This window comes from Myxocyprinus asiaticus, chromosome 34 (assembly GCF_019703515.2).
Source record: "Myxocyprinus asiaticus isolate MX2 ecotype Aquarium Trade chromosome 34, UBuf_Myxa_2, whole genome shotgun sequence".
Lineage (NCBI taxonomy): Eukaryota > Metazoa > Chordata > Actinopteri > Cypriniformes > Catostomidae > Myxocyprinus > Myxocyprinus asiaticus.
The window spans coordinates 36,231,337-36,254,479 of NC_059377.1; the positions used below are offsets into that span (position 1 = coordinate 36,231,337).

Here is a 23,143-nt window from a genome sequence, read left to right on the forward strand (position 1 = left end):
AATGCCAAAATTTATCCCTTAATATTTTTTTTTTTTAACTTTGTTTGGCAGTTTAACATTGTGACCTCTTGCTGAGGACAGGTTCCACGTATAGAGCATGCATTTAAAAAAAAAATCTAATGAAATTATTTAAAAGTATATGTAATGAATGCCCTGAGTATACACATTTTCCTTAATTTAACTTTTTCAGTATTTTTATTATTATGAATTATGATTTTTAACATAGAGGACTTATATATATATATACTTTTTTATATATATACATGTTTTGTCCCTAATCTCAAGAGTCTATTACAAAACTTTACAAAACAAGAATGTTAATTTTAAGATTTTAAAAAATTGATTAGTTGGAATAGAGAGTGACGATTACACGGCACACTTGGCAACTCCTTCAAGACTGTTCAAAAAGCATGAGGTGAATACCTAATGAAGTTGGCTGAGAGAATGCCAAAAGTGTGCAAAATTGTCACAAGGGAAAAAGGTGAGTTCTTTGAAGAACTAGGCTACTCTTTTTATTTGGTCTCTGTCTAGTTCCATTTGTGTTATTTCATCGTTTTGAAGACTATTATTATTCCAAAATGTAGAAAATAAAGAATAAGTAGGTGTGTCCAGACCTTTGACTGGTACTGTATATAGACCGAACACCATTAATAGGTTAATGGATATGTACTGCATACAATACATTTATAAATATAAAGTAACACTGTCTTACACATATTGTGAATGACTGTAATGACTCTTGATTTATTAGCCCTTAAGATAAATACAGTAATACCAGAGAAATGTGCATAGCAGTAAAATTCCAACAACAAGCAGAACACAATTTTTTCACATTTAATAATAAGAGATGAATGGAAAGGCAGGGGTCTAGCTATAAATACAGTAGCAGAAATAACATCTTCACAATACTAAGGGTGGTTATACTATATAATACAAATACAGTTCCTAAAGAGAAAATACAGCTTTGCAGTAAATTCAGAACTGTATATCATCTTATGTATATCAACAGATGCATAAGTTGCACAGAAATATGATTTGTTATTAAGTTTGTCTTAAATATTATGTTTTTAATACAGTACATGTTTTGAATTCTGAATTAGACTGTGAGTCACAAACTAATGAACAAGTCAAAGATTATATAAATGTTATATTATCAGATTCTCTGCATGTTGGAACTGAAACAGACATATTGGCAACCATCTACAGTCTCCACTCCCAACTTGAAGTTACATTTAAAATATAGCTGCTTAGGTCCAGAAAATAAAAAAGCCTATGGTTTACAAAATCTATTATACATATACGAGACATAGATAGAACAGTCCTATATACAAAGCATTGCATTCCATATATACAAAAAAAAAAAAAAAAAAAAAAAAAATACTCAAAATGCTACACAAGTGCTAAATAAATCTCGTTCTCTCTCTTTCTTCCAGCAGTTATCTCAATCTTTTCTCATGTTGTTCAAGTCTTGATCTCAATCACTTTAATGAAGGGCAGAGACTTGTTTCCTGGGCTTGTGGGCGTCAGAGTTTTGCTGAAAGACAAAGTGGGAAATAATTTTTTATGAAACATTTTGCACATTTAGAAGCTATAATCAAACTGATAATAGCTGTTCTCATGGTTAAATAATGTGTTTAGATATTTATAGTCTCATATTTCTCCTACAGCCTACAGTTCACAGGCGTAGATACAAAACTAGTATGTATGACTTGATGTTATACCAGCATAAGAATCATATTGTGTTCTATACTAATGTGAAGGATTATTACCTGTAGACCACCTTGGATCCCATGTCTAAGTTATAGTGATTAGGCACCTGATTACCAAGATAAAACTCCACTCGGTCATGCATCTCTCTGTTCTGTAGAAGACATTTGATACATTACGGTCACACAGTAAAAGGGAGATATAAAAAGAGAGAGGCACTCTAAAACAATTTTGCCACTGACCTCAGCTTCAAGAAAAGACACCTTCTCTTTGAGATCACCAATCAGTCTGTCTCGGTGTTCCATCATGGTTCGTGAATTCTGGACCTGTTAAGTTAACACACATGTACAAAGATATTCAAACATACACTAATGAATGAATGTAAACTCATTGTTAAAGGGATAGTTTGCCCAAAAATGAAAATTCTCTCATCCTTTACTCACCCTCATGCCATCCCAGATGTGTATGACTTTCTTTCTTCTGCAAAACACAAAACGAAGATTTTTGGTTTGATTATCTCAGCTCTGTCAATGCAAGTGAATGGTGATCAAAACTTTGAAGCTCAAAAAAGCACATAAAGGCAGCATAAAAGTAATCCATAAGACTTCAGTGGTTTAATACATGTCTTCTGAAGAAATCTAATTGATTCTGAGTAAGAACACATCAAAATATAACTCTTAGTTCACTACACGTCTTGCCATTGCAGTCTCTAGGCACCATCCTGATTTCAAGGTTGATTACACTTCCTAGTGTTTAACGCATGCGTAGAGTGCTAGATGGCACTAGGAAGTGTAATCGTGCTTGAAATCATGATCACCAAGGATACTGCATATGTCAAGATTTATAGTGAAAAAAGAATTACATTTTGTTCTGTTCTCAACCAAAACCGATTGGATCGCTTCAGAAGACATGGATTAAAACACTGGAGTTGTATGGATTACTTTTATGCTGCCTTTATATGCTTTTTGGAGCTTCAAAATTTTGGTCCCCATTCACTTACGTTGTATGGACCAACAGAGCTGAGAAATTCTTCTAAAAATCTTCGTTTGTGTTCTGCAGAAGAAAGAAAGTCATACAAATCTGGGATGTCATGAGGGTGAGTAAATTATGAGAGAAGTTTCCTTCTTGGGTGAAATATCCCTTTAAATTGATCAATGGTTGAAATAAATTATCCAGGATTCAACAGTAGAATACAATTTTCATAATCTGCACAAATTGGTGGTTGCTCAAAAGGATACAGTAAACATGCCATATCAAGTTGTCATTAAAAATAACAATTTTAACAATATAGATACACAGAATGTACAAAACACAATGCAATATACACTTCTCTAATGCATGTAATATTTTTCAGTGTGCACTGATGTAGATTTAATGTGTAACGTGAGAGCTAAAGTGCACCAACTGATCGGCAGGGAAATGAATGCATCTTTTATTTATTACTGAGGTCGGGTTTCACTTCTCATCTCTAAACACTCAATATAACAGCCTGCTTTGTTTTTATTAAGCACAATTATGAGGAGCTTCCTTCTCCCTCTTTTTGATGTTCTCTTAATATCCTCTTTCCTTTCGTATTTATTCTTCATGAGAACAATTTCTTGTGTAAGGCTTCATCTATTAATTATATTGTCTTGACAAAGCCAACATACTGGTATTCTACAGATATGGTTTAGGGGTTTTCCAAAATCCCTAAACAAAGACTAAATTTATAAATTGTTTCTCCTCCAACAGCTTTCTAGATCTATCTATCTGATGGTTTATCTGTGTGTCCCATGTATGAATATTCTGTGTGTATGTGCATGTATTATTACCTGTTCAATCATCTTTCGGACTTTCCTCTGTTGACTTTTGAGCATGTCATCTAAGTTATGATTTTTATCCTTTAGAGTCGCCAGCTCCTTTTCTAGTTGCTCACACCTGCAAAACACAAAACCTGTCTATTACTATGATAAGTAAAATAGGTGAGTATACCCAAGTTACTATTACAAAGGCAGTTACATGAATGAGTCATACTCCAATTAACACTCTGTGTAAGAGGCGTGACTTCCCGGAGTTTGATAAATGAGTTTCTATGGCAACACATGGCAACTAATAGAGTTCCAAATAGGCCAGCCGGTTGGTTAAAAATTTTCAGTAAAAAATGATTTAAAGTAACTTACTTAAGTAACAAACTTATGAGAACATGCACCAAATATTAAATGCATTAGTAAAAAGTAAACAATGGTCATTTGGGTCAGAAATAAAACCAAATGTTTGTTGGAAAATGGGTAGCACTTTATTTTACAGTACTGTTCTACATTTACATACAATATAATTACAACAACTTCAGTAATTACTAGGTACTAACCCTAAACCTAACCCTAACCCATATTAAGTACATGTAGTTAATCAGTACAAATATTAATCAGTTTTTTCTTGGGTAAGTACACTGTTAGTACTGAAAGTACACGTACTATAAAATAAAGTGCAACCAAAAAATGTATTTGTTTAGCTTAGGTATAAGAGCACTTACCTGTCCTCATGATTCGATTGTTTAATTTCTCTCAGTTTCACAAGTTCAGCATCACTAGCGGCCAGTTTCTCTCGCAGCGTGGCATTCTCTAGCTCCAAACTACTCATTAGTTTCTGCATTTCCTCCACTTTTTGGCCCTGTTCCTCTGCCTTGATTTCAGACTTCTCCATGCGGTTGTTATGCTCCTCTAGAAACCGCTGCTGATATTCCCTGTTTTCTTCCTAATGAAGATTTCAAGAGTCGTTGTTTGGTTTGAAACTGGATTAATTAGGAAAGAGAGGCCATAATACATCACAGTTTTAATGGCAAGGAAATTTGCCTGGTGTTTATTTATGTTTCTGACCTGCAGTCTCTCTTTCTCCTCCTGATGTCTTTTCTCCATCTCCTGCAAACGAGTGCACAGATGTTTGGTGACTTCTCTCAGGGTCATGCAGTTTTCCTCACCTTCCTGGTCCTGAGAAAGCAAAAGAGAGGGGTTATAAGTTAACACTTTTTACATGTTTAAAGGGTTTCTCAACTATTGTCAGCATAACAAATAAAGTATTAAAAAATGCATTGGAATAAACATTGTAATACCTTGTTTTTTGTTTTTTTTTACAAACTACCATGATGATAACTGCATAACATTCTTTTAAGAACTGTACAACAGTGGTTCTCAGCTGGTTTTGCTTCAGGACACAGATTTTACATTGGACTTCAAGAGGCGACCCAACATAATAGCAAATGTAACCTGTATTGAATGTTGTCTAGGTTGTATTTTCTACTATCTTGCATAGTTTTTGTTCATGGTTTTCACAGATGAGGGATGCTGGCATCTACTTAAGTGGTAACACTTTACAATAAGGGTCCATTTGTTAATATTAGTTAATGCATTAGGTATCATGAACTAACAATGAACAATACATTTTTTACAGCATGTATTAATCTTTGCTAATGTTAGTTAATAAAAATACAAGTATTCATTGTTAATGTAAGTTTATAGTGCATTAACTAATGTTAACTTACACTCACTGAGCACTTTATTAGGAACACTTCTGCTGTTGTAGCCCATCCGCCTCAAGGTTTGACGTGTTGTGCATTCAGAGATGTTATTCTGCTCACTACAATTGTACAGAGTGGTTATCTGAGTTAACGTATACTTTCTGTCAGCTTGAACCAGTCTGGCCATTCTCCGTTGAAATCTCTCATCAACAAGGCGTTTCCATCTGCAGAACTGCCACTAACTGGATGTTTTTATTTTTTGCCACCATTCTGAGTAAACTCTAGACTGTTGCGTGTGAAAATCCCAGGAGATCAACAGTTACAGAAATACTCACATCAGCCCATCTGGCACCAACAATCATGCCACGGTCCAAATCACTGAGATCACATTTTTTTCCCCATTTTGATGGTTGATGTGAACATTAACTGAATCTGTATCTGCATGATTTTAGAAGTCTGCAGGAAAGAGTGATGGGTTGTTTACTGCGCTGCTGCAAGTTTGGCAATTACTGCTGTCAAGGGCATCCTGAGGGGATTTATGGTCATGGGTGTGACTTCTAACAGTTAAGGGAAAAGAGCTAATGTGTTTACACTCTCAAATCTCTACACACGTTACTTCATATGTTACATGACTAATAAAACATAAACAAGAGTTCTTTTTTTGCATGAACATCATTGCATCCAGAGGACTGAACTACTAGCTCCTTTTTCGTATTTTTTGGTGTTTCTGACTCAAATCAAATCCAATGTTTACAAAACCGATCCAACCCACATCCGCATGTGATGTAAAATATGATTAAAATTAGATTTTTGTGCAATGCATCTCATTATCAATGGTCAGATCGTGTTTTTTATGTAAGGTCATACAGATTGAGCAATTTTATCTGGAGCGGTGTCCGATAAACATGAATTTTTGCTCACTTTTTCCTCATATAGCAAACTATTAGATGTTTGTTATGTAGTGAATAGTGAATGAGTGAATGAGTCAGTGGTTTTGGACAGAGTATATGCATCGTGCTGACACTTACATCATTACTATATCAACCAATGTAGAACCAGATCTGAGAAAAACAGATCCGATTTCATAATTTGCAAAATGACAGTGCCAACACTTGAATTTAAAAACAGAAATCACATTTGTGTGCAGTGTGAACAAAGCCAAAGTCACAAAATCAACACACATTTATCATCATTATCTGAGAGTGGGTACACAACAGTGTAACAGCACTCCAGTTTTCTGGCCATTTTTAAACAGGGAGGTTATTAATTTTAGTTTGGAAGGTTTTAACAAAGTTTAGTTGAGAAGGAATAACTACCCTAATGGCGTAAAAAGAGTGCTTTTTACTCGCACCTTCAATTCTGTCAAAAACAACTCTCTCTTTCTATGGGAGTGTCTCTCTGTTTGCATTTGTGTGAGTAGCCTATACATTCTTTCTATGTAGGTGTGTGTTTATAATGGTGCAAGTGATTCATCTTATGTAATGAATAACTCACCTGACGTTTAGGAAAATATCCGTTCGCAATTCCATTTGAGCCATTGGCTTTGTTGATGAGCACTTCGTCCTTGAAGCCGTTAGATGGAAACTAGGGCAAGAGACAGCTTATTATTCTACATATGACACCTATGACCTGGGGCAGCTTTGCAATAGCAAGGTATTTCCAAGAAGATGGGAAAATGTATACATTTGATACACAGCAGCTACCCTAAAAGAAATGTTAAACTAAAAATTGTGGTAACATGTAATTTAACTGGTTTGATTACATTTAAAAATATATTAATTAGCATTTCTGAGTCAATCTGAATGCATTAGGTTACACTGACAAAATTTTTTTTCCCCGTTAAGTTAACAACTGCAGGTTAATAATTTAATAATTAATTAATAATAATTAATTTATAATTAACAATTAATAATAATAATTTAATAATTTTTTCTTTATTTATCACACATTATACATTTGCACATATACAGTGAAATTCTTCTTTTTCACATATCCCAGCTAGGCTGGGGTCAGAGTGCAGGGTCAGCCATGATATGGCGCCCCTGGAGCAGATAGGGTCAAGGGCCTTGCTCAAGGGCCCAACAGTGGCATCTTAGCGGTGCTGGGGCTTGAACTCCCAACCTTCTGATCAGTAACCCAGAGCCTTAACCGCTGAGCTACCACTGCCCCCAACGTACCACTTTTTACAGTGTTAGGAAAGAATTGCTATCTACCTAAAATGTATAGAGTATTATAGTATAGTATAGTATGTAATATACAGTATACATATCATATACTGTAGTATAATATAGGTCACAATATATGAGGGCTGTCATGAAAACATGTCCATGTCTTATTTCACCCCAAAATCCAAAAAGTAAAAAAGAAATGGAAAACCATCAAGATTTTTGGCAGTTTCATTGTTTTGTAAAAAAAAAAAAAAAAAAAAAAACAAACAAACAAAAATGCACTAAATATTTTTTTTTTTTTTTTTTTTAATCAGCATAAATTAAAAGGTAATACAACAATATGTATAAAAACTTCAAATTTAAATAATATATAATTGTTTATATATTTGTAGTGTTTTCCAACATTGCAGTGATGACAATGAGATTTTTGGCATTTCAGTAATATAAATTGTGGGAGAAATTGAGCTTAGTTGTCATTAAAAAATAATGTCATAATGCAAAAATGGGCTTAAATTTTCTTGCAAAATATAATTTCTTATTTCTTACTACCAACTAGGCTTGGGCCTTTTTCATGCATCGATTATTTGAAGGTATTCCTGATGATTATCGATATGCACCGATCAGCCACAACATTAAAATCATCTGCCCTCACCCTCCTCCTCATCACACAATCCTATCAGAAGGGCAACTGTTCCCTTTTGATTGCAATTCTTCCTCTTCTGATTGCATTTATCTGAATCAGAATCAGAATGAGCTTTATTGCCAAGTGTTCTCACGTACACAAGGATTTTTTTTTTTTTGGTGATAGGAGAAACAAGTGCACACAGAACATTACAGTGAGACAGAATATAAAACAAGGTAAGAGTATAAATAGACATACAAATAATAGGACATATTACATAGAATGGCATATGTACATGTGCAAGTTGTAATGCATGTGCAAGGTATGGGTATGTACAGTTATTTAATTAAATCTGAGTGGATTTACATATGTACATGAGATATTTATTTACATTATTGCACTATGGGAGAGTCCCCAAAAGCAGTTTAACTGTTCATGTGGTAAATGGCCTGAGGGTAAAAACTGTTCTTGTGCCTGGTTGTCCTGGTGCTCCGTGCTCTGTAGCGCCGGCCAGAGGGCAACGGTTCAAAAAGGGAGTGGGCAGGGTGTGTGGGGTCCAGAGTGATTCTACCTGCACGTTTCCTCACCTTTGTGAAATTAATTTGTGAAATTAAAATGACAGTAAGCTAGCTAATTTCAATAAATGGTCTCAATACTCTCCTCATTTTACAAAGACTTCGGGGGGTGGGGGGTGGGTGGGGGGGTGGTAATTAGGGACATCTGGGAGGCAAAGGGTACACAACTAGCGATATACACACATTTCTGTATGGAAACGTCTATGGAAACGCCTTAAGGGCAGATTTCTTTTGCGATAAACCAAAACTTATGCAACAAAGTGTATTTTAAAGCATGACGTCATCACGCACACCATTTTTATCGATAAAAGGCCATTTTAATGGAAACAAGCAGAAGACGGCAAATTACACAAAAAATGTGTTACGCATTTTCACTTTTTCAATAACAAAACATCCAAAAGTGGATGGAAACTAGGTGAATGTCACTTGAAAAAGGACAAAAACCGTTGTAACTTTGGACTGTCATCTGCTGTGCCGCATCAGTTCGTCCTCTGTGTGTGATAGCGGTGCCTTTCCTACCCACGATTGGCTTCTATATCACCCTCTTGTGTTCTCCCAATGCTATTACTCCACAGTATTAAACAGAAGGCCAACTGAGTGAATTGGAAAGCATGCAAATTAGATTTCTAATTTAAATGTTGGCTAATTTTAATATATCGATGCCTCAATATTATATTGATAAAATAACATACATGCTGATCAATAATCAATATATATCGATATTTGATGACATCACTACTATTAACCTTTTGATTTTAGGGGTGAAAAATAACCTAGACATGTTCTTGGCAGGTTTTGTGAGATTCACCTATATTATCCACAATGATAAAATCATTTGTGTAAAAATGTACAAAGAACAAGTAATAATGTAAATGTAGTACCTTATTATTGTTTTGTCTTGCTGCCATTTGCTCTCTCAGAGTCTTCAGACAGTATCTAACCTGAAGACAAACAAAAAAAGAGTTATAAACACACACACATTTCTGCATGGTTAATGAGCAGGCGGTGACATCACTGACCTCCTGTACCTGTGGCACCTCATCAGTCAACATCTTGACACACTTCTATTTCCAGTCTTTACACCTACAACAGATGGAAACTGTTACAACGTGTCTGGTTTGACGTTGGGAATCTGTTGTAGGAGTTACAAAATCTGGACCAAACAAACACATCAGTATGTAGGCTGTTTAGATAACTTGTTTGGTTTTATCAACTGAAGAGGGGTTTTGAAAGAGGCAGTTAAGTGGTAAAGGTGTATAACTACATATCGATTAGAGGTCGACCTACAGTGGATTTTGCCGATACCGATAACTTAGGAGGTGGAATAGGTCGATAACCGATTAATCGGCTGAAAGAGCCCATATTATGCACATTTACAGGTTCATAATTTTATTTTGGGGGTCTACCAGAATAGTTTTACATGCTTTAATGTTAAAAAAACTCATTATTTTTCTCATACTGTACATTACTGCAGCACCTCTTTTCACCCTCTGTCTGAAACGCTCTGTTGTAGCTCCTGTCGCTTTAAAGCCCCCCCGTTCTGAAAAGCCCAGTCTGCTCTGATTGGCCAGCTAGCCCAGTCTGTTGTGATTGGTCAAGTGCTTAGAGCGTGTGTTGGAAATGTAACATCCCTTACCATAACCGAAGTAGCCCTTAGGCGGGCATTATGCCAATATGTTACATTGTGACATAGCTAAGTCACGGAAGTAATGGCTGGACTGCAAACCAGGCGTTTCAGGCAGTTCAGGAGCAATGTTTTCTGTGGGAGAGAGTAACTCCCTTTGGCATGGACTTTGTGCTTTGTAACTTTGCAGCCCTTTTACATGCACAAACAGCTATATTACACACTAAAGGAAAGGTAAAATCCCAAAAAGCATAATGGGGCCTCTTTAAAATCGATTCGTAGAATGTTACAACATTTTCTTAGTCGGCACAGACATAGAGGCCAGAGTCTAAAATGAATAAAATCCCAGATTTAGTTTATTTTTCAACCAAAATCGCAATAATAATAAAAAAAGAAGATTGGGTGCATAACATGGGACTTTTAACACTAAACAAGCCTGAAACACACCAGGGACTCTTATTTTGAAATTACGTAGACTTGGCTCCGTTACAATGCTCTATATTTAATATTTACCAAATTAAGATTTTTTAATCGCCTATATATTATTATTATTATTCACAATAAGAAGTTGCAGACACAATGTATGTGCTGACGAGAGACATTTCTATATAGTCGCATTTTTCTTTGCATGCCCTCACTTCAATATAAAAAACTGATCGGCAACTATCGGCATAGATTTTTGCCGATAACCGATAGTTCCAAAAAGCAACTATTGGCACGATTAATCTGTAAAACCGATATACTGTATCGGTCTACCTCTAATATTGATGGCAGTATGGATATGCTTTTGAGCATACTGGAGTTAATATACATACCTAAATTAACTTTTCTGAAGTCCTGATGATCAAATTCTGCTTGTAGTTGTACAGAGTGACCTGTTCGCCTGCAGTCTCTGTAAATTAATAAAAATGAGACAGGTTGAGATCCAGGAACAAGGTGTGAAGGAGATATGATTAGAGAAAATGAGACTAGGAGGGAGGCAATTTTCCAAAAGACATTTGAACAAACCCGCAATTAGACAAAACACAAGCCCAATTAGCATATTATTTAATCTCCCAAGCAAACAGTCCCATTAAATGCCTACGTAATGAACATGATAGGAACCTTTGTGTAAACCTTTGTGAGACAAAGACCCGCCTTTAAGTCTATAATAAAAGACTGCATGAACGAATGACAAAAAAGCAAAAACAAAAAGAATGGGGTGGAAAACCATTACTATATTACGTAATAGTTAATGCCAAGGCTTAAGGGCTTTGTAAATAGAACGCAATAGTGACCGCACACATTTTCAGTGGCTCTGGTTCTGGAAGTGTTTTCCCATTCATTTTATCTATGTGAATTTCAACACATTTTCCAATAACAAATTTTAAGCAATGAACTAAACTAATTAGCTCCTAGATGAATCTCAAGATTACAAACTTTGATTTGAGTCTTATATGAAAATCTGCAAGAAAGACTGTGAAGAAGTTACAGGACTGTGTACTTCAATTCTTTCATGGGTAATGCAAGGTAATGCATCCTAGGGTGCATTTAAAATTATCGACTTAAAGTCACTGATTATAAAAACGATATATTTTAAGCAAATAAAAATCAGTAATTTGAGACTTGAGTATGTAATTTGCATGCGAGTGGACAATCGCTGCTGAAGCTTGCTGTTTATCACCGTTTAACAATTTTAGGCCAATGGCAGGTCTGTTTTGAAAGGTTTAAACACTATATTATTGTTAAAAAAAATTGAAATTCCGAAAACATACAGTTGTGCTCTATTAACCTAATCGTTTTTAATGTTTAGTACACATCAACTACTTCTGGCAAGACTACAGAGCAATTTCCATACTTTCCAGCTAAGAGGAAGTGATTGCATCCAATCTAAATGTCAACATGTCCATGCAGGAGAACAAAGAGCAAAGGGATAGATTCACTGGGATAAGACCACACACAGCAGAAAGAGGGATAATGAATAAAAGTGACATCACTCTAGCTAGCAGACCGCTGATTCACTGCACTGGAAAAACTACCCTAGATTCCAGCAAAGGGTGGAGGACAAAGGAGGAGGTGTACTGTAGGTGGCCATGTATGCCTTTACATGGTTAAGTGTTTTATTTTCCAAGAGATAAGAAGACCGTTTATGTTTTTGTGTCTATGCACTCTTAAAGGAGTCATGAAATGGAGAATAACATTTTCCTTGATATTTAGACATATAAGAGGTAACTGTACTATAAAAACATATTGTAATTTTCAGAACTCAAAACTTCCTCCTCAGTCTAAAAAGAACATTTATAGTTAACTGCCTGCTAAAAAGTCTTGTTTTGAAATCTGTCTGTTCGTGACATCACGAAACATTTCTCATTTGTATTTACACATCCCACAACATGCGACATCGCATCCTTGGCCCCACCCATTGGTGCGCAGTTCAAGTCAAGATGACAGGCATTGTGTGGCTAACTATTCCTAACATAACACCAAATGGGACCCATCTGGACTATTTTTTTATTATTTTGTATATAAACATGAACTTCACAGACTTTTTGACCACTGCCATGTATCTTGCCACTTTTAAAAGATGCGGTGTCAAGTTACAACGCTGAAAGCAAGAAGCAATTCTATCATTCAGCTGCTGCCTCTGTCATGGACGCACGCGTTCTTTCGCCCATCTGCGCTATTTTTAATTGTTGGTGAATGTAAACATAGGGCGTGTTTGATGATGGACATCTTTGACGATAGACGTCTTTGTGTGTTTCCGGCAATGTGCACCTCAGTGCGCCATCAGTATGTGTGTGCGTAATTTCGCCGTGGACTATAATGTGTTCGTTTTTTTGGCTCATGTCAGCTTGGATTGCTTGTGAACAGTCAAAATATACAATTCAAACTTTGCAAAGGAACTGTTATTGAAGGATGGGGCAGATAAAAACACATAAAAAATGTAAGTGAACCATTTAATTCATGAATGTTTCAAATGTCATGACTGTTTGAAAGTTTATGATGCTGAGTGTTAATAGTTGTGCTTGAGATGAACAGTTTAATATATTCAGATGCAATGTGTTGGATGTGCATTATGTGTAAACCCTGCAATTTTGTTTAATAATGTTGTTCCGATTGAGTTTGCTGAATTTGAGGGGCTGCATGTTGTTAGCCAATCATAACAGTGGGCGTTTACGTAGAAGTTTTAAGGAGTCGCTTATGTCAAAACTGAGCATTTCAGACAGAGGGCCAAAAACAGGGTGGAAAATGATCATATATTACTAAATTGTGACTGTTTTGGTGCAAAAAAACTTTTATAACATTATCAATGGACCTCAGGGAAGATAATAAAATTATTTTAAAAAAGCACTTCATGACCCCATTAAGCAAGTGGGTCGCCACTGTCTGGGTCACTGTTGAATGTAAAATACCAGTGATGACATAAACACATAGCTCAACTCTATACTAATACATTACTGGAGAGCAAAATTATCTGCTGAAAATGATGGTTTACCAAAGCTAAAACGGCAAAGGCTGCTAGCTAAAGCATCCAATTGGTTTAAACATTTTTTTTTTTTTTTTTTTGTAAGATACTGGTTGTTCATGTGCATTAACGTTAATTTATTTAATTGTTGCATTTAAAGGGACAAAAAGCTCAAGCATCCCCCTAAATATTTAAAGTTTTATTAAAGGAATATTCCGGGTTCAATGCAATTTCAGGTCAATCGACAGCATTTGCGGTATAATGTTGATTTCCACTAAAATGAATTTTGACTTGTCCCTCCTTTTCTTTAAAAAAAGTAAAAATCAAGGTTACAGTGAGGCACTTAAAACGGAAGTGAATGGGGCCAATTTTTGGAGGGTTTAAAGGCAGAAATGTGAAACTTATCATTTTAAAAACACACATTAATTCTTCTGTCAAAACTCATGTATTATTTGTTAAAAAGGTGAAAATAAATCAGATTTGAAATTCCGAAAACATACAGTTGTGCTCTATTAACCTAATCGTTTTTAATGTTTAGTACACATCAACTACTTCTGGCAAGACTACAGAGCAATTTCCATTCTTTCCAACTAAGAGCAAGTGATTGCATCCAATCTAAATGTCAACATGTCCATGCAGGAGAACAAAGAGCAAAGGGATAGATTCACTGGGATAAGACCACAGACAGCAGACAGAGGGATAATGAATAAAAGTGACATCACTCTAGCAGACTGCTGATTCACTGCACTGGAAAAACTACCCTAGATTCCAGCAAAGGGTGGAGGACAAAGGAGGAGGTGTACTGTAGGTGGCCATGTATGCCTTTACATGGTTAAGTGTTTTATTTTCCAAGAGATAAGAAGACCGTTTATGTTTTTGTGTCTATGCACTCTTAAAGGAGTCATGAAATGGAGAATAACATTTTCCTTGATATTTAGACATATAAGAGGTAACTGTACTATAAAAACATATTGTAATTTTCAGAACTCAAAACTTCCTCCTCAGTCTAAAAAGAACATTTATAGTTAACTGCCTGCTGAAAAGTCTTGTTTTGAAATCTGTCTGTTCATGATATCACGAAACATTTCTCATTTGTATTTACACATCCCACAACATGTGACATTGCATCCTTGACCCCGCCCACTTGTGCACAGTTCAAGTCAAGATGACAGGCCTTGTGTGGCTAACTATTCCTAACATAACACGAAAGGGGACCCATCTGAACTATTTTTTCATTATTTTGTATATAAACATGAACTACACAGACTCTTTGTCCACTGCCATGTATCTCGCCGCTTTTAAAAGATGCAGTGTCAAGTTACAACGCTGAAAGAGAGAAGCAATTCTATCATTCAGATGCTGCCTCTGTCATGGATGCACGCATTCTAATTAGCAAAAGTAAGAATGCTTTCAGCTGTGGGTGGTGCCCTTGAGCTTGAATAACTTTCTTTCTGTGGAACACAAAAGGAGATGTTAGGCAGAATGACGGTCACCATTCACTTTTATTGTATGGGAAGAAGCAATTAAAGTGAATGGTGACTGAGACTAACAAACTGTCAAACATCTCCTTTTGTGTTCCACAAAGAAATTCATATGGGTTTGGAAGAACTAGAGGGTGAGTAAATTAAATAGATCTCTTTAATATGTAAAAAAGGTTTTGATTTTGATTGTCTAACCAATTACTAAGGTCATGCTGCCTTGATCTGCAGCTTGCATCACATGCAAATCATTTCTGTATTTATCTATTCTTATGTAAATCATGTGCACGTGTGCGTGTAATAGGAGTCTCATTCAAAGGGTAGAAAAATCATCAGCTCTGTGACAGCTTGTGCTTACAGGCAAAGTGAAGGGGATGTGTGTAACATCAGAGAGAGAACAATAGCCCCAAGGTTAAAACACTGACACCTCACACACACACATACTAAAGAGTACAGCAATTTACAAAATGAACATTCCAACTTTGTCACTGAAAAACGTGCCATCTGAAAATTTGAGAAAAAAAAACAAGAAGAGGTGCATTCTGTGATGACCATGTTTTAAATCGAGTTCAAAGCCGTTTTGGTATTTGTGCTGGGGCTTTAAGTAAAAAATGTCATGTGGTGTAACCGTCTGAATTTAAAAGCTGGAATTCTTGAAATATATATATTTGTTTGCGTGAAAAATAATTAGTATTTCTTCAAAAAATCACCACTGAAACAATTTTGTTTTAAAATATTAATAATATTTGAAAAAACCTTGTCCAACAAATCAAGTCAGGTGGTGTAACCGACATGTAGGTTTCCATTCTGTTGTCATGCGACAGAAAACAACAACAACAACAACAACAACAACAACAAAACCATAAAACAGCGAGGACCTCTTTAACTTCTCATGACTGTTTGTGTAGTTTTCCAAAAATAGCAGATATTCTGACATTTTTTTTATGAAAAAGCACATTTTGTTCAGGTCATACGGAGTAACCCCAGGAAAACTTGATGACATTCATGAGTCAAAAATTCACAATGTTTGTAAAAACAATTTATTTTTCTTGAAAAACACTTGTGTATTCATGGTACAAGGACTGTATTTTCATACATTTTACTTGATGGTTACACCACATGACATTTTTAAAGTCATTAAGTAAATGTTTTATATAATGCTATAAATGTGGACACCAAGATTAATTGTGTTTTAATCTAGATTTTTAAAAGATTTTTATCACCTCAGACAACCTTATTTGTTGATGACCCTAAAGTCATTAAAACTATTAATCATTTTATGTTTTGGTCAATCCATAATTTTCAATTATGTACTTCAATTTTTGTTATAAAAACTGAAAATTATGTATTGACCAAAACATTTCAACAAACTTCAAACTATCTTATATTTTAGTTTCTATAAAGGTGCACTCAGTAACATTTGTCTTTGTGTCGTCTTGGACTTACACTGACACCTAGCTGCTTGGATGCAGCATCATTTAAAATCAATACTTTTCAGTTTCAGATGCCATTGTATAAATGTAGTATTCACAGTCAGCCATGATCACTTTAATCAATGAGTGAAAGTGTCAAATAACAGGACGGTTACTGAGATTAAGCGAGTAGTATTCGGCTGGTCATGTGATTCTAACATGGCGGCCCCCATGTGCGGACCCTCTCCATGTAGAATAAAACAGCATCTATAAAGTTACTGATATGACTGGAGTCTTCATTTTAATGTGAGTGCTCATTATTTTCTACATATATTGCACAATTACAAGTCATGTCTTTAGGAGTTAAACTTTTTTAATTAGGAAAAAATAACTGAGTGCACCTTTAAAGTAGCTACACTACTGTAGATTACAGCTCTGCACACTGGGCATTCTCTCAACCAACTTTTAACCGATGTACAGAAAGCTTTCATCTTGCCACACCCTGTGCAACTCACAAACATAACTTAATGTTCTCATGTTCAGCTCACACACCCATATCTCATTAACTCGTACAACTTTCATGTACCACTTTGCATTTACTGTCGTCTGTGACTTTGAATCATTGCTGCTGCTGTTTTTAAAGTGCATACGTTTTTGCACTGTAATGGTTTGTTCTTGATGGCAACAGATAGCCCTGCACTGGCCCTAACACACCCCTCATACACATCCAAGGAAGGATTGGTCTTTAAATCATTTTGAATAAGGCATACCCAGACTTACATTTGCATATATGAGCTATTTCAGGCATTTGACCAGGAATTGTTGCAATACTGAATTGCCTAGCTCTCCCTGTAGGTCTACTCCTGACAATGAAAAGTCAACTACAGTAAATCACAAAGTGTCATGACTTTTATTGCTCACACCACTGTCCTAAATCTATAGAGTACTGCAAAAGAACAGTGTGAACTTTTAAGCATGCTGTCTTTACTGCGTCCAACCTGCAGGCTTCATTCCACAACCTGTCTGGGCTGCGTTTCCCAAAAGCAAGCTTAAGTTGATCGTAGAGGCCTTTGGTGCCAATGGTTTCTACGATCTGCTTAGGCTTACAATGCTTTTGGGAAATGCAGCCCTGTACAGTATAGACTTCTCATTGAATTAAAGTACTTCTTGAGCTTTCTCATTTTGTGAGGACACGGAAAAAAAAAGACTTGGGAGAAACCTCTAGAGATTTGCTTTGGTAAACCTGATACACCAAAAACAAGCAAAAGTTACGACTAAGCTATGGTCAACTAATGCATATTCAAGTGGTCTGGACACTGGGTCAATTATGCAGTATTCTGAATATTAACTAAAACTTGAGTACAATGTGTGTCGATATAAAATATTTATTTTTATGACCACTACAAAGTCTAGTTTATTTGTAATCTAACAAAAGAGAGACACTTTCTTTATTATGCACATTCATACATTTCTGAGTGACTGTCTGTAAAAATCTGTTCCAAATCGTATTTTGAGGTCTTACTAATTTTTATGTATTTCTTATGTCTGTCGATTTAACACGTTAACTTAATATGATTAATTATTTGAAAAATACTCTCGAATGTGATATGCTATTCAAGGTCCCAATAGCAGTCACCAAACACAGTCGATTGCCTTGCAGCACGTCAGATTATCACAAATTTAGCTGGACCAAGCACAACAGAATGCAGGGTTCTCGAGACAACTAAGTTTAACTTGACACAGCATGTTTAAAACACAGCTTGTGCGACTAGAGACACCGAAAACTAGAGAGACACTCCAAAAGTACCCGTCTGATGCACAAGTACATAGACCAACAATTAAAAATAGCACAGAGGGAAGCAGGGCAATAATCGGGTTATATTCAATGATTTGGAAATAAAATTTTAAATCACTTTCTGTAATGTCCAAATGCTTTACTTGTCTGCTGCCACAATATGTATATACACTCACTGAGCACTTTATTAGGAACACTATGGTCCTAATAAAGTGCCAGACGTGGTCTTCTGCTGTTTTAGCCCATCTGCCTTGAGGTTCGACTTGTTGTGCATTCCGAGATGCTATTCTGCTCACTACAATTGTACAGAGTGGTTATCTGAGTTACCGTAGCCTTTCTGTCAGCTCGAACTAGTCTGGCTATTCTTCGTTGACCTCTCTCATCAACAACGTGTTTCCGTCCGCAGATCTCCCGCTCACTGGATGTTTTTTGGTTTTAGGCACCATTCTGATGAAACTCTAGAGACTGTTGTGTGTGAAAATCCCAGGAGATCAGCAGTTACAGAAATACTCAAACCAGCCCGTCTGGCACCAACAATCATGCCACAGTCGAAATCACTGAAATCACATTTGTTCCCCATTCTGATGGTTGATGTGAATATTAACTGAAGCTCCTGACCCACATCTGCATTATTTTATGCATTGCACTGCTGCCACATGATTGGCTGATAAGATTTTCGCATGAAAATGTAGGTGTACAGGTGTTCCTAATAAAGTGCTCAGTGAGTGTATTATGTAATTTATTTGAATTATCTGAATTATAATATTTATATGTGGTACAAAAGTGGTACAAAATAAATAATGCTCAGTTCAGCTCACATATTTCATAATAGCTGTCAAATCATTCAGTGAACATGCAAAGACACACACATATACCCTTCAGGTGTGTTGGAACAGAAGTTTACAAGGGGTACTAGCCAGGGTTCACATCCATAGTGTAAAATTTCTGCTGATCTCACATGATTTTATCAAATTCAGCACTAACTTAAAGTAATCATAAAGTGCAATACAGTCAGCCTAGTAAAATGTGTACTTAATGTCATCTAGTTCTGATATGTAATCTCTTTTCATACAAAACGTGTTCAGGCTTTGTTGAATTGGAATGTTGATATAATATGTTCCTTAAAGTAACGTTACGCAACTTAATTGTTGATAATGAGTGATTCGTTTGTGTTGACATGGATCCAATAACAACAAATGCCGATCAAGTGTAAGTGCAAATTCAAACAATTTGTGCATTTCGCCTGCAGTCTTCTACCGATGCATGTACCGGACACGTTTGTGTTACATAATTCCTTTTTGATGATTTGCGTTAAAAAAAGTCTGAACCAAAATGTGGACAGATGAAAAAAAAGCACATTTTCAGAAGTATTAACTTTTACATTTCAAAGTTTACAATCTACATTTTTGGTGCAATTCATCTCCTATAATAATTAAATGACTCATTCATTTGAAGAATGTTCTATAAACTTTAGTGAATATGATGTCTTTGATTGCCTATATATACCCTAAACCAATTAATCAAATATTAGGCAACCAGGTAAACTTAATTTGAGGGGTACCATACAAATGCAAAACATAATCGTACGGGAAGTCAGCATGTTGATTCCGAGAGTTCTGGTACCCTATGATCGGCCACATTATGCCGACTCATTGGAAAGTGGCATCTCCTATCACACACTTTTCCATCGGCTCCAGCAGGTTTACCATCCCTTGTGGCACGACCGGAAGTGCGTTGCGTCAGACTCGGGTTTGGATCACGTGTCGAAACCAGGAAGTAATCGTGTTCGCATAATCAGTGACGACTGCGATTCAGGGGTTGCAATGTTCCCTCTAACATTTAATTTTTACTCCACTGATGGTTAAGTTTAGGTTTGAGGTTTGGGTTGGGGGGGGGGTACAGTTTATAAAATATGAATTCCTCTTCACTGTATTATAAGCCTGTACAGCTGAAAACAACTTGCTTCACAACTCACTTTTGGCGCCCCTCTGTGGACAATTCACCCGGAAAATGAAGCTCACACGTGTCCATATGCCCAAAACACTTACCGCTTTAGCCACTGGGGGCATTGTTTCGCATTTTGGTAAGCACAGGCCGATTTCAGCTAAAGAAAAGTCAACCTACTGTTTCTGATTTCACTGTAAGATCAGTCTGGATATGTTGTTATAAATAGCATGAGATGGATGATCCTTGCACGTGCATTTTGATTGAAATAAAAATAACTGGCAGATTTCATACAGAAATCTTATTTTGAATAGCTACCTGCTATGCTTCGATACTGAATCGGTTGCTTGTTTTGTTAAAATGTATTATAGCGTGGTTCAACTGTAGCTGATGCAATACAAGGGCATGTTTACAAAGCATTAAATTATCTATTACTTATGACATAAATTTTATCTTGGGAAAAATGACCTCATCTTGCCCACACATACATCTTATGTGCCAATACATGACCTAATATAACCGATTGAATCAGCGAACTACAAGAACTCACATAATACACTTAAGAATGGGACGATTTTTATATTTAAATCAGGGATCATAGACTGTCAACATTTTTTAACTTTTTGTGTCGTTGAAATTATGGATAGATATTGGTGCTCTGTACAACAACCAGTAGAATTTACTAGAAGCAAAACTATTATTTATTGATTGTTTTAGCATCCTTCATTTTACTATATGCTTGCATCCAGTCCAGATTTGGGGATGGCCTGTTATGCTAATATTACTGTATCTTGATAAATACAGTGTTGCATCGTCAAATTTAGCTAAATACAGTGCTTTTGAAATGGTTGCTATTGAGGTTTTAAATCGGATAACTCAAACTCAATTAGCCAAGACTGAATAAACCAAATGCATAAATATGACCTCAGATTGCACTCAAATTTAGTCTTTAGATTTGAAACCTATACTACTGAAAGACAAAGCACTGAATCCGCATGTTACATGTACACAGAGGAAAAGAGCAAACTTAGATGGCATATGATCTGACATATATTTAACAGCTCTTTGAAATCATTATCACAACCCAACCAAACTAGCTGATCAGTAATAGCAACGTTACAGTACTTATAAACAGCCTAAAAACAGATATAATATGTAGCTTGAATGCACTTTAGATAAAAGTGTCCACTAACTGTACATGAACCTTTCACTTGAAAACATTGCTTATGGCAACAACAAACACATGGGTACGAATGCAATTACATAGGAACCATATGATTTTCCTGTCCTGTAGATCTTCATAAATGACAGCTAACACACTGGTTAGGGCGGAACGCAGAGAATCCACAAACTATTTTTGACACATTCTCAAAGCGTAATTTACGTTCCATGATGAATGTTAAACACTAAACATTAAAGGCTTATTGCGGAAATGCTCTGCTTTGATAACGATAACTTTGCTCAGCCACTTCAGAGGCAGACAAAAGATATCAGAATCATGGGATTGCATAACAAGGTAATAAATCATAAAATTCAATTACATTTTTTTTTTTGTATGTACATAAAGTTGGTATACGTGGCATTAAAATACATAAGCAATGCATTCCACCTTACCTCACTCAGGACACGTTCAGTCTGTCAGCCGTGCGACTTTTCGCATATGTTTGTTCTTGTGATTCAGTTTATGAGAATGCTAAACTAAGGCATGGCAGAGGAGAGGTCTACTGGCAGTCCAGCCCTCAATCCTGATCCTCCCTCAGCTGTCACTCTACAGCTCCACCTAGAGGGCTCATTCGATCGACTCAATGACCCAGGTTTGTTACAGTCTCTTTTACTGATGTTTAAAATGATGTTGTTCGCTCAGCTGATGAAACGCTGAAAAAACATATTTCCAAAAATGTCAAAAGACAAAAATATCTATAGTTAGTTGTGATCTAGGACCTAAAATTATTATTATTATTATTATTATTATATTTTTTTATAATGAATTTCAAAAATACAAAGCAATTCAACAAGTTTTCAGACAACAGAATCATTTTAACTGAAAATAAATAAAAACAAAACTAAAGGGTGTCACAAACATATATTAAATTCATATAACAAAGACAATTTGTTTTGCTTTTAAAAATTGTATAGATTCAAAATACATTTCAAGGGCTGTTTGGAAATGAACAAAGTTGGATTTTAAATCACTCCACTTACACTGATGAATATAACATTTTCCTAATAACAAAAACAAATTAATAACATACACTTTTCTTTTTGAAATGTCATATTCATTGAGTGAAGTAAAACTGTTGATCATTTTCAAACACAGACATCTCATGTCAGTGGCGTAGCCAAGGGTGGGCCTGGGCCCCCAAAATTAGACCCAGGCCCACCCAGAATTGTAGTGATTATTCTTTTAATTCAAATTTATATGAATAAAATAGTTTAAAAATGCATAAATTCTGATTTCTGAAAGTGTGAAATAACTGTTTGAATGCCCTTGTTTCATGCCAAAAAGATGATGAACAGGGACATTGAAAAAATAAATGCACAATAGTTTCTTTTTCACAATTACAAAAAGAGCAATTGTAATCTCTATCCAGATGAAAACACTCTAGTGTTTCTTTCACAGGATATATTCTGTGAGCAATTTTAAAGAATACCTCTTTAGTTTTATTTGTTACACAGTAACGATTAACAACTCCCCAAATATATTCCCACACCAAAGAGGGAAACATATTTATCCAAACAAATTTCGATGGAGGGGTAGAAATATTAACAAAGAGAGATCATCTGATTACTGCACTTATCATTAATTACATCAATCTTACCCAAAAACAAATGTTTAGAAATCTTACGGCCTACAGTGTTACACCAAGTGCTTTGATCTTT

General features: G+C 35.7%; 1 protein-coding gene across 1 annotated transcript; it reads right to left on the reverse strand.

Annotated features, from left to right (window-relative positions):
- Positions 1-724: 724 nt before the first annotated feature.
- Positions 725-21,984, reverse strand: LOC127425634 (tuftelin-like). The gene is made up of 11 exons (XM_051671825.1): positions 21,878-21,984; positions 11,005-11,081; positions 9,585-9,648; positions 9,447-9,506; positions 6,695-6,784; positions 4,563-4,673; positions 4,220-4,440; positions 3,519-3,624; positions 1,950-2,033; positions 1,770-1,861; positions 725-1,534 (listed from the first exon to the last, which is right to left on the reverse strand). The coding sequence occupies exons 3-11, from the start codon at positions 9,615-9,617 to the stop codon at positions 1,462-1,464; spliced, it is 870 nt and encodes a 289-aa protein (XP_051527785.1). The 5' UTR covers positions 9,618-9,648; positions 11,005-11,081; positions 21,878-21,984; the 3' UTR covers positions 725-1,461.
- Positions 21,985-23,143: the final 1,159 nt, after the last annotated feature.

Coding starts and splice junctions, on each gene's coding strand:
- LOC127425634 (XM_051671825.1), bottom strand. CDS start 9,617: ATGTTGACTGATGAGGTGCCACAGGTACAGGAG. Junction 6,785..9,446: donor CAAGACAAAACAATAATAAG/GTACTACATTTA, acceptor CTCTTGCCCTAG/TTTCCATCTAACGGCTTCAA. Junction 1,535..1,769: donor GGATCCAAGGTGGTCTACAG/GTAATAATCCTT, acceptor TTTGTCTTTCAG/CAAAACTCTGACGCCCACAA.